Source organism: Capra hircus, chromosome 22 (genome assembly GCF_001704415.2).
Source record: "Capra hircus breed San Clemente chromosome 22, ASM170441v1, whole genome shotgun sequence".
NCBI lineage: Eukaryota > Metazoa > Chordata > Mammalia > Artiodactyla > Bovidae > Capra > Capra hircus.
The window spans coordinates 15,127,262-15,143,375 of record NC_030829.1 but is presented as its reverse complement, the minus strand read 5'-3'; the positions used below and the strand labels follow the sequence as shown (position 1 = coordinate 15,143,375).

Genomic DNA, 16,114 nt, shown 5'->3' with positions numbered 1-16,114 from the left:
AACGTGGGACAGTTTATATTGCTGAACACCAATATGCCACTTTATTGTCTGGACTTTGTTTTTTCCCATGTATCACATACCTGTCAATGTTTATACAATGCGGAAAACCAACCAGCAGTGGAAGCAACCAGCCAAAATCAGCTGACAATTCTGTACCCTCTTAACACACATCGATTCTAACTTGGAAGGGACAGCTTTAATTTGATTCAGTCTCACGGCTATTCTTAAAATCGGTGTCAAGATTGTCACAACTTTAAATACAGATAGAATTGCCAGAAGTACATAATTTTTTATATATATATATAATGTATATATATATATACACACACACATACAGAAAAATACAAGACTAATTGTTTTTCCACAATATTTAATTTACACACTACTGTAACTGCAACTTCTGAAGACAGGTTAAGGGGTACAAGAAACTTTAGAGCAAGTAAGTCGTTTGGTCCAATATTATCTTAACATAATGGTTATTTGCTCCCTCCCTTTTATGTGACGACATACTATGACATACAACACAGGCACAGTCATTCACTGATGAACAAGGAGTAAGACGCCACTCAGACTGACATCTGTCTACCCAGAGGGCCAACCAACCACACACGACTAATAAGGCTATGATACAGCTATGCAGCATAAATGGTCAACACTGCTGATCCTAAAAGTGAGCACCATATATACATCTGAATATAAAAAACGATCGAAAACCAAACACATATGGGTTAGTTAAAAGGTGCCATTCCAAGGCTATACATAATCACAGGAAAAAGTATTTACATTACTTGGAAAACAGCTGCAACAAAGAGTTTATTGCCAATGCCCTTTATAAACTTCTCTCCGACATTTAATACAGATGTTACGCTCACTATCTGTGTGAACCACACATCTTTTTTCTGGCCCTTTGTAAGATCCCTGCTCAATAAATTTCAAGCAAATATGTTCTATGGCTTCACCCACACATCTATTCTCATAGCTTTCAATTATAAATATCACAATGAACTAGAGCTGTAGCTTAAAACGTTATCTAGTCTAGGTCTAGAAAGTAAAATAGGTATTTTGAGTATCATCTTTACTTAGGTTAGTAAGCGTACTGTGAAATTCAGAGTTCTGAGTAAAATACATGAATCCTAAAGTAGCAGAGTCGGTGTACATGTGGAGAAACCGTGACCAGTGGAATGTGGTCCTTCGCCGCTCTGCCCACTACAGACCAGACGGCCGTCACTCAGACAGGACGGGACGCTGAGGAGCGTGAGAAAGCCAGAGGGACCGGCCATATCCTATAACCAATGTCACTTAAGCGTTGCTTTTAAGACCCTCTGGGCACAGCAAGAAAAAGTAGCATCTGGCCCCTTCCCAAAATGAGACTGTGTCCTACAAGATAAAAGCCACAGAAGATGATTATCTGGTCAAGAGTAGTCTTGTACAGGAGTAGTTTTAAAGCAAGAGTTCTTTGATTATTATTTTGGCAGGAAGGTAAGGTAAAAAACACTTCCAGCAAAAAACAAAAACAAAAAACAAAGCAGGCTTTGTGCATTTTTGTTGGCTGTGTATTTAACCTTTTTAATCTTTTTAATCAGCCAATTCCCATAGGTAGTTGAGCTAAAGGACATAAAAGAATGGAAGTTACCAACAGACAACCTAATTATCAAAGTCCTAAAAATCAAATACCCGATTTTTTTTTCAATGGGGTTTTGACTTTGCCAACACCTTTGCTTCCATGTTACTTAGGCCCCAGCGTTCCTTCTACCTACATGGTTGTCCAGGAAGCCTGGGGTACGCCCTCCACAAGAGAATTTACACCAAGCATCCTTTTGTTCTGTTAGACAGACACACACTCTAGAAGTCGAGTTAAGACATCTTCAGTTCACTTTATCACATTACAAAATGAGATTGTCTGCTTGTGACTGACCACTACGGAGGAAGCTGCCTTATAAATCTATGTACTTTCTCACCTAGTACAAAACAAGAACATCTTTTTCAGTTAAATTTTAAGAGCCCAAACTTTTCACACTATAGCTTAAGACAAACAGGTGTGGGTTATGCTGAAATCATGGTTTTATGGTTTTTGGTGCAGACGCTTGCTGCACTCTGCTCCGTACAGGTGCCCTGGAGGCTGGGCACCCCACGCTCGCGGGCTCCAGGCCTATCGGCATCACAAGGTTATTGCTTTGGTTCTGTCTCAGACACCAGAGTATGCCTCAGAGCACGGAGTTTCCATGTCACTGAAGGTCAGGGCGGGAATTTAGATTTTTCACAAGGAAAAGCATTTTCTCAAGTGCAGAACATCAAATTTCTAAGTGCTCCATAGATATTAGGTTCCAAATATACATTTTAATTTAGTCCTGATCATCCACATTAAGATTATAAATGTAAAAATGACACGCGACTTTTCGGCTGGAAAAGAAAAGCAGTGTCTAGCAGCATGCACAAAGACCATGCATTTGTCACGTCGTCAGGCGCACAAACGAGAAAGTAATAAATAACTGCCCGCTTTGAGAGGGGAAACCGAAAGGGGACCAGTGGAGTGAGCCGGTCTTGGCCGCTCTGAGCAGGAGGCGCGCCGAGCTCAGATGACGTGGCAGCAGCTGGCCTGGCTGGAGGCGCACAGCAGCCCCTCCTTGGGGTTCCGCTGGATGTTCACAGAGATGGTCTTTTCGCACAGAGGTAGCTGGAGCACGTTGTTTTTCAGGTTCCTGCTCTTTATCCGGTCCAACTCCGCGGTGGTGTCCACCACGTGGTCGGAGAAGAACTTCATGCCGCCCCCGGCCGGGGTGGGCGCCGCGCCGCCGGCGGAGCCGATGCACATCTTCCAGGCGGACTTCTCCTGCACCTTCACGCTGGAGAAGGACAGGCCACTCTGCGGGTCAAGAATGTACTTGGCGCTGCCATGCAGCTGCGAGCCGAGGCAGAGGCCCATGAGTTTGAGGCTCTCCACCAGCTCCCCGGCGCCGCGCGCGGCCAGCTGCGTGGACGGGGACGAGCCGGTCCCGGCGCAGCGGCGCGCACTACCCGACGTGCCACCCGGGGCGCCGCCCGAGCCGCCCGCAGGGCCGCCGCCGCCGGCGCTGTGCTCGCTGGGGCTGGCCTTGTCCGCGCCCCCGCCACCGCGGCTCGGCTTGCTCTGGCCGCCACCGTCGCCCTCGCTGCCCGGGGGCCCCTCGCTGCTGTCCCGGCGGTGCCAGGAGTACGTGAAGCCGCTGTCCTTGTCCAGCCGCCGGCGGCTCTCCGAGTCGTCGTCGCTGGTCTCCGAGCTGCTGCAGCTGGAGCCGCGGCCCTGACTTTTCCGGCGGTGGTAGCGCTTGTGCACTGTGCCCGGGGAGGCGATGTTCATCTTGAGGCGGCTCAGCTTGGGCGGCAGGTTCTCGTCCATGTCGAACTCGTCATCCGACTCCCCCTCCTCGAAGATCTGGTTGAGCACCGGCGCGCTCTTGCGGGACGTCAGCCGGTTGGTCACGGACGGCTTGCGGCGCAGCACCACCTGGGTCGAGAGGGACATGGGCTTCTTGTCCTCCTCGTCCTCCTCCTCGTCCTCCTCCACCCGGAACAGGCACTTCCGCCCACTGGCCGCGGGCTTCAGGCCGGCCGGTGGCCCCGAGGACAGCGCGGGCCCAGCCAGCTCGGGGAGGTCCTCCTTCTTGGCCGAGTCACACAGGCCTTTGCCCCTGTGCCCGTTGAGGACGCTGTCGGCGGCCCGGGCAGGAGACTGAGGGACAGTCGCGTGGGACAAAGGAGTGGCCGTGAGGTCATCCTCAAGGTCCTGGGGCACGTCGATTCTGGTTGGCCAGGACTGCCTATGTAACAGGTTGAAAAAAAAGGAAAAGCTATGTAATAACAAGTAGACTTGACTCAAGGACCTTATATATAAAACACTGGGAGGAAAGCCACAGACATATAGAAAATGAAAGCCACAAAAAGAAACAGCAGCCCTGCAAACCCACTCAGCACCCTGAAAGCATCAGAAGGACACTAGAGGGTACATGTGCTCACACGGGGCTCGGCTTCTGGCTTAGTGACCGAATGAAAGCTTCAGCACAGCTGTCAGAAAGGGCGCAAACGCCTCTTCTATATATACGGTCTATACCACAAGCCTTTTTAGAAATACAAGGGAGTTATCGCCAGAGTCAAACCTGAACACAGGTTTGGCTCCTTCTGGTCGTAGATCACCATCTTTGTAGGTATATTACTGCTAATAAATTCACCTGCAATTTCTAGTCCTCCAGATTTTACAGGGTGGTGTGAAAAGTTGGTGTGTAAAAAAATAAAAAGTTTAACGGATTTAAACTACTGATGAGAAAAGTCAGTGGATACTGGCACATATAAATCCCTTTACCAGTTAAAATTATGCGCCCCATAAGCTCCTTCTCTATCTATACATATATTTTAATGACCACACAGGAGTTCTGCACAGCAAAATCTACTGTTATTTGAACTTTGATTTTACTCCCAATCCAGAGTCACCCAAGTAGTAAGAACACTGCTTGGTAGCCCAAGGACAGCTTTTGAAAGTGAGGTCTCCAGCCTCTTTTGAATAAACACCTGGAACTCTCCACTGCCCTCTCTGCCCAGGAGAGCAGGAGGCACCGGAGACACTGACAGCCACAGCCAGATGGACGCTTGCACGTCCCACCAACCGTGTTCAGTCCAATCTACAGCTTTAAAAAACCCACAGGAGTTCCTGCCGACCTCTCTTCCCCAACTCAGAGCTTCCTCCTCTCTCTCAAGGATGGAGGGGGCCTGTTTGCTGCCCACGGCTCGGTAGTTTACAGAAGCTGAGTGTTCAATGTTTTTGAGGTCAAGCAGCATCTCTGGACAAGTCCTCTGTCCTCACGACACAACTGTGCCAACTCCAGGTGAGCCTTGGGCCCTGGGAAATGGCACCCAACATTCCTTTCAGGATATATTCTTCAAAGAGCAACTACTCAAACTGTCACCCTGGCAAACACTGGGGTAGGCCTGTGGTGGGAGGCACATCAGACCCCCCAGCGCCGCAGCCAGGCCACTCGAGGGGGGCGGGGCAAAGATGGAGGGGATTCTCTCCTCCCCCCACAACAGAACCCACCCAGAAACAAGAGGGAAAGCCCTGCAGCTGTACCGGCCACTCCACCACCACTTCTGAGCCAATGGTATTTACATGAGTTATCAGATGGTTAAATAGCTCACATCTACTAAGAACATATCTGGGTCCGATGCTGTGCTAGACTAAATAAGCATGACACTGTGAGAAAATCACAGCTTATCTTAACAAGAGACAAGAAAGCTTGCTAACAAGAATCGTAAACGAGTTGCACTGATGGCATAGTTCACACGGACAGGGTCGGCTCCTGGAGGACCTCTCAAGGCTCTTGTGCAGACAGAGGGCCCGTGTTTCCAGCCTGGACCCTCTCCTGGCAGGACCCAGGGACCCACAGCTAACTCAGCTGCTTAACACCAGCCTCCTGTCTCAGGCCACGTTTCTGCATCCAGGTCACCCTGACCCCAAGGCGCACCCAGCAGTGGAACTGAGTTAGGGTCCGGGATTTTGACAATGAAGACAAGGCAAGTCAGCAGACATCTACCACATGCCAGTGGGCCAGGGACCCAGGAGGAGGACAGGCCCCCGCAGCATCTCCACTCCCTAATCCCCAGGGCGGGTAAAAGAAGTCTGCAAGGAAGGTGCTGATACTTTTTTATAGCTACTGTTGGCTGTGTAATTTCTATGATAAGGTAAAGCCAATTTAATTCATTTACCTGTCTGATCAACTTTAGATTGCTTTCTGATCTGTCCCATTGAAAATAAAATAGTTCAATTCCAAATGTTCCCTTCTCCCAAACACTGGGGTGGCTCCAGGCCAGGCAGCCAGGCCTGCGGTGACTCTGCTCTTTACACAGGAGGGCTGGGCTCAGGGCTAGGTTGACCCTAACCACTCACTGACCTTCTCCTGACTTGTCCCATGTGCAAGGGTCCCCACCTTCCCTGGTGCCCAGTCCTTTCCCAAGCTGACACCAGACAGAGTGCCTGGTATTCATTATGCAAGAAAACATCTGGGATATAAATGAAGCTACCGAATTCATCTTCCAGTTAAACTAAACTTTCAAATATTTAGTCTTCAGTCACCCAGGAATGTTTTCTCGTCTCTTCTCTGTCGCGCCACCCCAAGCAACAACCTACCCGTGGCAAGCTGACTGCAAGTAATTTAAAATCCAATGGTACTCTTATTTAAAACAGTAATTTATTATTACATATTCACACACATATGTTCATATATAGTTAGGTGTACAAGTAGAGAATTACTAAGAATCAAGAGCATCCTTCTGTTTTTGAATCACTATTAATTCCACTATAATTCCATTATTTTATCTGAACAAAGATAAATTCTAAATAAATTTTCATAATGATGACAAAAGTAACCCTTTTGTAACCCTTCCCAAGTTTTGATATTAAATGGAAAGCTAATATGGTAGAAGAAAAAGAAGAATAGGAAGGTAGCGAGAGAGGAGCAGCAGGAGAAAGTTGGGGAAGGAAGGGAAACAGCGGAGATGCGCGCGGCCACTGCTCTGCCAAAGATGGCGCGGCGGGGACACCCACAACGGCGACAGCAGACACACGGGGCCCGGTTCAGACCACCTCGCACAGAGAGTAATTCGCTTATCCCAATGACACCCCCAAGGAGTAAAGAGCATTACCCCACCCATTTCACAGATGAGGAAGCCGAGGTCAGAGGTTAGGTGATCTCCCAAGGTGAAGCAGCTAATACATCAACTAGCTGACCTGTCACATTCCTGCAATCCTGAGATAACATCATGCCACAGACAGGCCCTGGAGGTTTGCTATAATTATTCCAGATACTGAGGGAAAACCCAGCCTTGTTCCCGTAATAAAACTTAAAAGAAAATGACACACCTCTACATGCCAGATCTGGAAGAGTTTAACAGAAATAGTGACAGACACCCTAGCTTGAGGCCGCTTCTGCAGCCAGGCCAGCAGCTACAGCCCATGTCCCCACGGAGCCCAGGAGAGGAGGGTGGCCCGGGGACCACGGACCCCGGCCCCTCCCTCCCGCGGAGAGCCCACACGGGGCCTCTCAGCCAGGCTGTCACCGCTCGCCATCCTCTCGCCCCACAGAGTTAGGAAACGCTGAGGAAAAGGTGGCTATTTCAAAACGGTAACTTACTAAAATCAGTGAAGATTTTTTTCTCACCTAAACTGGGCCTTGATATTGCTAGGGCTTGCAGATCTGGTTTGTATTTCTTTCTCTTGCTTTTCCCTCAGGATCCTTTCAGCAAGCAAGAAGTAAGTGGCTGTGATGTGGTTGTACCTGTTGGTTTCCAGGGCCCTGAGGAAGGAAGGGAGAGAGAAAAGAAGCCACATTAGCAGGTCTGATTTTGCACAACACAACTGAGTTTCTGCTTTTTAAGTAAAAGCAAATGAAATCCAATGACCTGGAATTCTTTAAAATTATGTTGGGGGGGGGGTGTAACCCCACAAAAAGGAGAGGAAAAAAAACAAAACCTGGTAGTAGATCATTCTTAAAATTCTAAGAAACAACTGCATAAAAATGTTGGGTTAGTAGGAAAAACCCAAAACACTAATGGCAACTGAGCTGGTTGTCAGGCTTAGATGCTTAAGAAAAGATCATGAAGTTCCCAAGAATGTACCCATTATCTAAAACTTTAACGTGCGCTAAGTTTATTGTCATTAAAGTGGCTTACTTGCTTCCAACAGAATTATGAAATGAGTTACATGAATGTGCACCCAAACACGGCTATCAATCAGAAAAATCAGAAAAAGCTTTTCCTTTTACACTACGTATTTACTGGTATTTCCAGACCCTAATGCATTACTAATCTATTGACAGCATGTTATTAGCCTCTTCTTTGAATAAAATTTATGAATAAAATAAAATGTGTACATCCACCTCAAAAGTAGTGCTGAGTCCTCAGTGTGGCCGGCACTGCTGGGCACATGCCCACTGGCAGCCAGTGCCCTCGCCCCCCGCAGCCAGCCTGCCATGGACAGACCCTGGAGGGGTGCGCGACCGAGGACCCACAAGGCCCGGAAACACAATGCTGCTCTTCGGGACCCTGCGTATGTAGTCAGTGAACTTACACAAGGAACACTCGGGAAGGACACACTACCGCGGCTGCTCCTCATCAAACAGACGGCGGGGCCACAGCTCAGGGGGCAGCCAGGGCCACGGCGAGAGGCGCTGACGCCAGACATCGCACGGAGATCTGGGCCAGAATGGCTTCTCAGAGAGTTTCCTCAACGGGGCACTGCATAAAGCTGTGGGCTTGTCTTAAGGGGACCGACAGATGTGTCTTTGAATTCGGGAAGCACCCTGCAGTGAGGAGCTGCTCATAATGTGGGCAGCAGGCAAGACTAGCCTGAGAACAGCTGGGAAGACCTGAGGCTTCAAACTGTCCTTCTTTTTGGATTTATAATTGAATTTACCTAAATTAAACAGTTCTACAGGACTCCACTGCATGTATTTATTTAAGACTCAAGCCAATTCAAGGAGATGCAAATAGCCTCTTATCCACTCAAAAGTAAAAATCATTCTCTACACATTCCTACGGTGAGTATCCTTGGCAAAAAGAGCAAGTGTCCTGCTCTTCTCCATTTGTTTAGGTCATTTCAGTAGCTATAGGACAATCTGTGAAAACTCAAAACACACTCGGAAACCTGCAGATATCTGTACTTAAACCAAAACTATGAGCCGGAGTTTATTCTTATAAATTCTTCTCTCCAGTATACCCTAGAGATGCATGTCCTTTATAAAGACACCACCCTTCTCATGGACCAGACCTGGGGAGCTGAGCCAGACAGCCCGCCCCGCCGCAGTCGTACGTCCAGCCTGCAGCCACCTCTTCCCAGCAGTCAAACACCCGGGTCAGGACACTCAGCCAGGCCAGAGTGGCCCCCTCGAGGGGAGCCCCCCAGAGTATATCCTCGTTCTATCATCCTCAACTGTCTCACCCAACGAGTTAAATGACTTTCGACTTGGTAAAACACTTCATATTTTTAGACAGGACCTCTTAGAGAAATGAATCATTGTTAAAGCAATTGTATCTTTAAATTATCCTTGATTTCAAACTTCACAGGTTATAAAACACTGGCTTTGGTTTTTAAAAAATATAACGTGTGCATCTTATGGGCTCCAGGTTACTGTAGCAAAGGCTCTGAAAAGCCAGACAGTAAAATCTTCCAAGTTTCGTTACGTTGTATGGTCCTTCTCAGGATGACTCTGGAAACGTGGACACAGACGGGCTTGGCTGTGGGCCCCTACACCCTTACTTATGAAAATGTGTGACTACAGACAGGCCAACTCCTGATTTCAAGAACTTGGGGTGCTTCCCCTGCTTCCCTGTGGGGACCAGAGGGAGACCCGGGAGTTAGGAGGACCCAGCAATGGACAGCGCAGCCACCAGAACACAAAACAGTCTACTCCAATTCGCCTCTGTGAGAAAGGAGAGCGGGCACAGGACCCACTGACGCCACTAGCGATGGTCTGCTCATTCACTAGCACAAAAATAAAAGCAAAAGACAACAAAACCTATGAGCCAGGCCCAGGGCCAGGAGCTCCAGAGGTAAGTGACGTAAGCCCTGCCCACTGGGAACTCCAGCCATTACACCACGTCCGCAGGTCCGGACACGTGAGAGCGAGCCCCGGACCTCAAAGAATCTGCCTGCCGACGCGTGACACCCGCGCTCCTTCCTGACCCAGAGGCCCCACGTGCCTCGGAGCAAGGCATGCAGCACCGCTCCTGGGCCTATGCTCTCAGCCCGGGAACCAGGCTCAGCCAGCGACCTCTGAGCGCCGGAGTCCTGGAGCCTGCGCTCACAACAAGAGAGGCCGCCACTCTGCGAAGCCCATGCACCTCATCTAGAGCGCCCCGGCTTTCCGCAGCCAGAGAAAAGCCACGCAGCAACGAAGACCCAGCACAGCCAAAAATTAGCAAAGTAACAAAGCTTTAAGACAATCTTATTTTTCAAAAGAGGGCCCAGCCCGGGAGCCCCAGCCCTCGGCCCTGCGTGGGCGAACGCCGACGTACTCTACGATGGCGTCGCGGTCCGCTATGTCCCCAAGCACCATGCGCTGGATGATGCTGTTGTGCTCCTCTTCCGACAGGTTTTTATACGACACGAGCGGGATGTTGTACTTCGTGGCTGGGGAAGGGTCCACTCCCTGAAGCCAAGGATGGTTTTCAATCTCTTCTAAAGAGGCCCTCCTCTTGGGATCTCTCTGTAGCATTCGTGTGATCAGGCTGGAAAGGAAAGTAAGTCCACTGTTAAAGCAAAGTCCTGGCAGGGATGAGTAATAGTGAGCTACTGTATTTTTCAAAGTTGTTTCCTAAACTTATACCATCGATTTCATTAGGTTCACCAGGGCTGATGGGAATGAAGGAAATTTGGTGCCATCAGATTCACAGAATAAAAAATCGTACCCACCAGACAGAGTGACAAGCCAAACACACAAATGCAGCTTCCTATTATCTAGAATTAACACGAGGCTCAACATCTGCCCGAGTTACCTGGGCAGTGGCGCCAGAACCCCACACAACAACCAGCAGCGCACAGAGCAGGGCGCGGAGCTCACTTGGCTCCAGAAGAATGAACGGCCATCCTGATCAAGGCGACCCAAGTGTCATCTGCCTTTAGACATACATTCTGTTTAAGGGTGCTGTGTTGGCAAGAAGGAAGGAAGGATGAAGGAAGGGAGGAAAAGATGGAAGGATGGAGAGATGGACGAACTACTCAGCAAGTAAAAACAGAGGAAAAGTAAGACTCCTAGGAGCAAATGACAAAGCTGACCTTGTTCTGGTTTTTCCTGCTTATGCACTGAGTAACTCAAAACAGAATATACGCAGAATGTAATGACTGTGCAGAGCCTCCTGAAGGTGAGAAGTACAACTAGAACCTAGCAAAGAACTGGGACCCAGCGTCAGTGTGAGGAGGAATGAGAAGGGAGAAACACATCTCCTGCTAAGATGTCAAGATGGAAACCTGCCTGCCTCAACACTGCTGTGGAGGGGGGACAGGGAAGTTTCTCCTAAGAACTTCTAGGTACAAGCTGGTCCTCACACAGGTTTGTGGTCCAAATTAATGACACTAAATCTGTGTGGTACACACAGTGAAAAGGTTACTTTTAAGAGGTTTCAGGGTGGAAATGCCCCTGGGTAACTAGGAGGAAGGCAAATACAAATTCTTTGTGTAGGGACTATAACTTAAAAGAACGTACAAGAAACCTGACCTCCCAATCAAAAAAAAAAAAGGCAATGGAACCAAAGTTCCACTGCAAGAAATTAAAGACTGGATGGCAAATTAAGAATGCCGACTTTGAATACATCTACACCTATCAGTGAGTACAATAATAATAAATCAAATGAACTCTCCAATTAAAAGACAGAATGTTCAAATGGTTAGATGGTATTAATCAAAATTCTAGCTCCTAGTTGCTAAAAAAAATTCACCTAAAAACAAGACAATAAAAGATTTACAGAACAGAAAACTATACAGCACACGGCTGCTGACCAAAAGAAGGCTGGTGTGACCAGCTACAGCTAGATGACGCAGACTGACTCTGAGGCCCAAAGCATTACCAGAGACGGGCAGCGACGCAAAGGTTCAGCTCACCGGGAAGACACAGCAGTTTTCAACTTGTCTGGATTTAATAATATTCCCCCCAAAACACCAAAATCAAAAACTGACAGACTTCCAAGTACAAAAACATAAGCTGACCATGTTGTATTAATGGGGGTAATAAATATTTGTATTTGCCTACAATACCTTTCTACACAGTGGAAGAGTATCTCATCAACTGGTCGATTAGGCAGTGACGTAACTAGGAAAGGATTTAAATAATTCTGAACAGCATAATTAACAAGCTTAGTCTTAAGGATTTATAAAGAAGTCTGACCCCAACAATTAGAAAGTGTACACTCTTTTCCAGAATAAAAGGATTATTTACAAAAACTGACTCCATGCTAATCCAAAAACAAGCCTTAGCAATTTAATAAAAATTAGTACCATATAGACTATAGCCTTGGATCACAATGCAATCAAGTTAGAAATGAATAACAAAAAGCTGATTAGTAAAACTCTTACACATTTGGAAATTTAAAATACCCTTCCAAAAGTGATGGGTTAGATAAAACACATGGAAACTAGACAACAATCAGAACTGAATAACAAAAGGACTACAAATCAAAACTAGTGGGATGCAGGTAAAATGGTGCTTAACTACTACATTAGAAAAGAAAAATTTATGGAATATTCAACATAAGAAGATGGAAAAAAGAACTAACCCATTAAGTAGGTAGCAGGAAATAAGAGACAAAAGGATATCAGTAGCATAAAACAAACAAGCAAAAAAAAATACAACAGTAAATCAAGGAAAACAAAAGACAGCTCTTAGCAACATTAAAATGAACAAACCTCAGGCAGGCCTGATCAAGACAGAAACAGAGAAAGCAAAAATAGAAGAAGGCAAAAAAGTCAATACTAGAACGAAAAAAGGACAACAAATCCACTAGTCTATAGGCTTTAAAAATAAAATGAGAGGATGTTATAAATACTTGAGGCCAAGAAGTTTAATAATTTAGATAAAATGGATAAGTTCCTTAAAAAACAAAACTCAGCAAAACTGACACAGGAAAAAGGAGAAACTGGACGGTTCTACGATTAATTAAAGATAATCCCTCTGACAAAGAGATGCCAAGAAGTGGCTTCTAGAATATTAGAACTGTTTCTTTTCTTGAGCTGGTTACTGGGTACAAAGGTGCTCACTTTATCACATATACATTTTATCCGTTCTTCTGAATGATATATGTCAACATAAAAATAACTTACTCTGTTTTTTTTCAGAAGGGGCTATGAAGACACTCCTGAAATACAAACATCTAACACACACACACACCGTACACCCACAGACAGCAGCCTGCTTCCTGGGGTGAAGAACAGTAACAGTCAGGGCATAAGGATGATGACGGTGACAATCACCACCAATATTCATTCTGAGTGCTACTTACGTGCTAAGACTGAGCTACAGCTTTATATACATTAATTCATTTCATTTCCACAATAACCCTGTAAGGTACGTTCCACCATTCTCACATCATTAGTAAACTGAGAAACTAGTATTTGAATCCCTAAGTTCTTAACTATGGCCTAAGATAGGGATCCACTTGTAGAGAAGATTCCTCAAACTGTCAGATTTCCTTCATATCAAATGATGGGAGAAATTAAAAACTTTAAATCAACGAAATACTGAACTTCCAACAGTTCTTTTATTTCATTATGAATTTATCACTATATACATCACAGTGCTATATATAGTACTTTAAATTCCAAATAATCGGCTTGCATGTACCCGTCCTATAGTCACATGAACCAAACAGAGCTCTCAGTCAACTGCGGGGAGGAGCACATGAATAAAATTATGAGGCACGCTCTGTAAACCCAAAAATGGTGTGTTGATAGTCTATTTCAGGAAAGCAAATCCCCTAACTCTTCTCTGGAGCTTTAAATAATTCCAGGAGCAAAAACAGAAAGTAGTTCTTACTGCAATTCTTCAAGTGAAAGTAACCCACCACTCCTGGAGGCTGAGGAGGCATATAATGGGTGTCTTGAAAACTAGCTTATTTGAAACACAGACTAATACATTATGTTCTCCAACGTTAAATTTCAGATCATATTCTGGGGTTAACTCCCAAAACACCCTTACCAAGAGTAGAAACACTGGGTTCAAAAGTCGAAATGAACGAAGATACGCATGTACTTTTTATCAGTCTTACTTACTCTTTACACTCTTTGGACACGTGGGCGGGCACCGTGTATTTGCAATCCATGATCATGGTCAATGTCTCGCTGTCATTGGCCTCTTGAAAGGGTGGCTGCCCACATACCAACATGAAAAGGATCACTCCCAGACTCCATATATCTGCAAATCAGAGACACGCTGTTAGATATTACATCAATAAGAAAACTAAAAACAATCAGAGGAATAAAAGGAGACTGTCAGGTTTATTTTATTTTGAACAGGCAAAATACCTAGAAACAAGTGAAAATGAAAACAACGATCCAAAACCTACGGGATACAGCAACAGCAGTTCAAAGAAGGAAGTTCAGAGCAAGACAATCTTACTTCAGAAAACAAATGAAGAATGTAGAAGAAAGAAATCATAAAGATCAGGTCAGAAATAAATGAAACAGGGATGAAGAAAATAATAGCAAAGATCAATAAAACGAAAACCTGGTTCTTTGAAAAGATAAAGAAAATTGATGAACCTTTAACCAGAAAAGGAAAAAATGAAAAAGGCTCAAATCAATACAATTAGAAATGAAAAAGGAAAAGTTATAACGGACACCATAAAATACAAAGGATCACAAAGACTACTATAAGTAGGTGTCTGCCAATAAAAGACACAGCCTAAACCAACTGGACAAATACTTAGAAAGGTACCATCTTCCAAGACTGAACCAGGAAAAAACAGAAGCAAGGTACAGACCAACAACAAATAATGAAATTGAAACTGTGATTTAAAAAACCCAAAAGCTCCCAAACACAGGTCCAGGAACAGATGGCTTCACAGGTGAATTATAGCAAGCATTTAGAGAAGTGTTAACATCTATCATTCAGAAAATATTTCAACATATTCCTGAGAAAGGAAAACTCCCAAACTCATTCTAAGAGGCCAAGATCACCTTGATACCAAAACCAGAAAAAGATATCACAGAAAAGAAAATTATGGGCCAGTATCACTGATAAACACAGATACAAAAATTCTCAACGAAATACTAGCAAACTGAATTCAACAATGATCAAGTAGGATTTATCCCAGGGATGCAAGGATTTTTCAATATTCACAAATCAATCTGTGTAATATACCACATTAACAAACTGAAGAATAAAAAGCAGATGATCATCTCAATAGATGCAAGGAAAAGCTCCTGACAAAATCCAACACTCATTTATGATAAAAACTCTTCAGAGAGTGGGCACAGAGGGAACCTACCTCAACATAACAAAGGTCATGTATGACAAACACACAGATAACATCATTCTCAACAGTGAAAAGCTGAAAGCATTTCCTCTAAGATCGAGACCAAGACAAGGATGTCTACTCTTGCCACTTTTATTCAGCACAGGTTTGGAAGACCTATCCGGAAGAATCAAAGAAGAAAAAGAAAGAGGATACAAGCTGGAAACAAGGTTAAACTGTCTCTGCTTGCAGCTGAGACAGTATCACACACAGAGTATCCTAAATATGCTGCGAGAATACTACTAGAGCTCATCAATGAACTCAGTAAACCTGCAGGACACAAAACGAATACACAGACACCTCCTGCATTTCTATACACTAACAGAAGATCAGAAAGAGAAATTAAGGCAACAATCTCATTCACCATCGCATCAAAAAGAGTAACACCTAGGAATAAACCTACATAAGGAAACAAAAGATCTACAATCTGAAAACTATAAAATGATGAAAGAAATTAAAGATGACACAAGTAGATGGAAACATATGCCATGTTCTTGGATTGGAAGAACAATATTGTCAAAATGACTATACTATCCAATGACTGAATGCAATCCCTACAGAATTACCTATGGCATTTTTTCAGATCTAGAACAAAAAAATCTTAAAATTTATGTGGAAACACAAAGGATCCCGAAAAACCAAAGCAGTCATGAGAAAGAACAACAGAGCTGGAGGAATCGAGCTTTCTGACTTTAGACAATACTATAAAAACACAATAATCAAAACCATATGGTACCTGGCACAAAGACAGGCTTACAGATCAGCAGGATTGAAAGTCCAGAAATAAACCCATGTACCTACAGTCACTTAATCTATGGCAAAGAAGGCAAGAACACATAATGGGGGAAAGACAGTCTCTTCAATTAGCGGTGCTGGGAAAACTGGACAGCTATGCCTAAAGAATGAAATCAGAACACTCTCTAACGCCATACACAAAAATATTCTCGAAATGGATAAAAGATCTGAATGTAAGACTGAATACCATAAAAGTCTTAGAAGAAAATATAAGAACACTCTTTGGCATAAATTGCAGGAAAACCTTTTTGGATCCACCTCCTAGAGTAATGAAAAAAAAAAGGGGGTGGGA

At 44.9% G+C, this 16,114-nt stretch overlaps 1 protein-coding gene across 5 annotated transcripts in view; it reads right to left on the bottom strand.

Annotated features, from left to right (window-relative positions):
• SNRK (SNF related kinase) overlaps positions 13-16,114 on the bottom strand; it is a 68,508-nt gene continuing 52,406 nt past the window's right edge. For all 5 annotated transcript variants that reach the window (XM_018066940.1, XM_018066944.1, XM_018066942.1 and 2 more), the window contains 4 exons: positions 13,784-13,925; positions 10,039-10,251; positions 7,185-7,319; positions 13-3,797 (listed from right to left, as the gene is read on the bottom strand). In XM_018066940.1, coding sequence (XP_017922429.1) covers positions 2,573-3,797; positions 7,185-7,319; positions 10,039-10,251; positions 13,784-13,925 — 1,715 coding nt within the window. In that variant the 3' untranslated portion in view covers positions 13-2,572. The remainder of the gene's footprint in view (positions 3,798-7,184; positions 7,320-10,038; positions 10,252-13,783; positions 13,926-16,114) is intronic.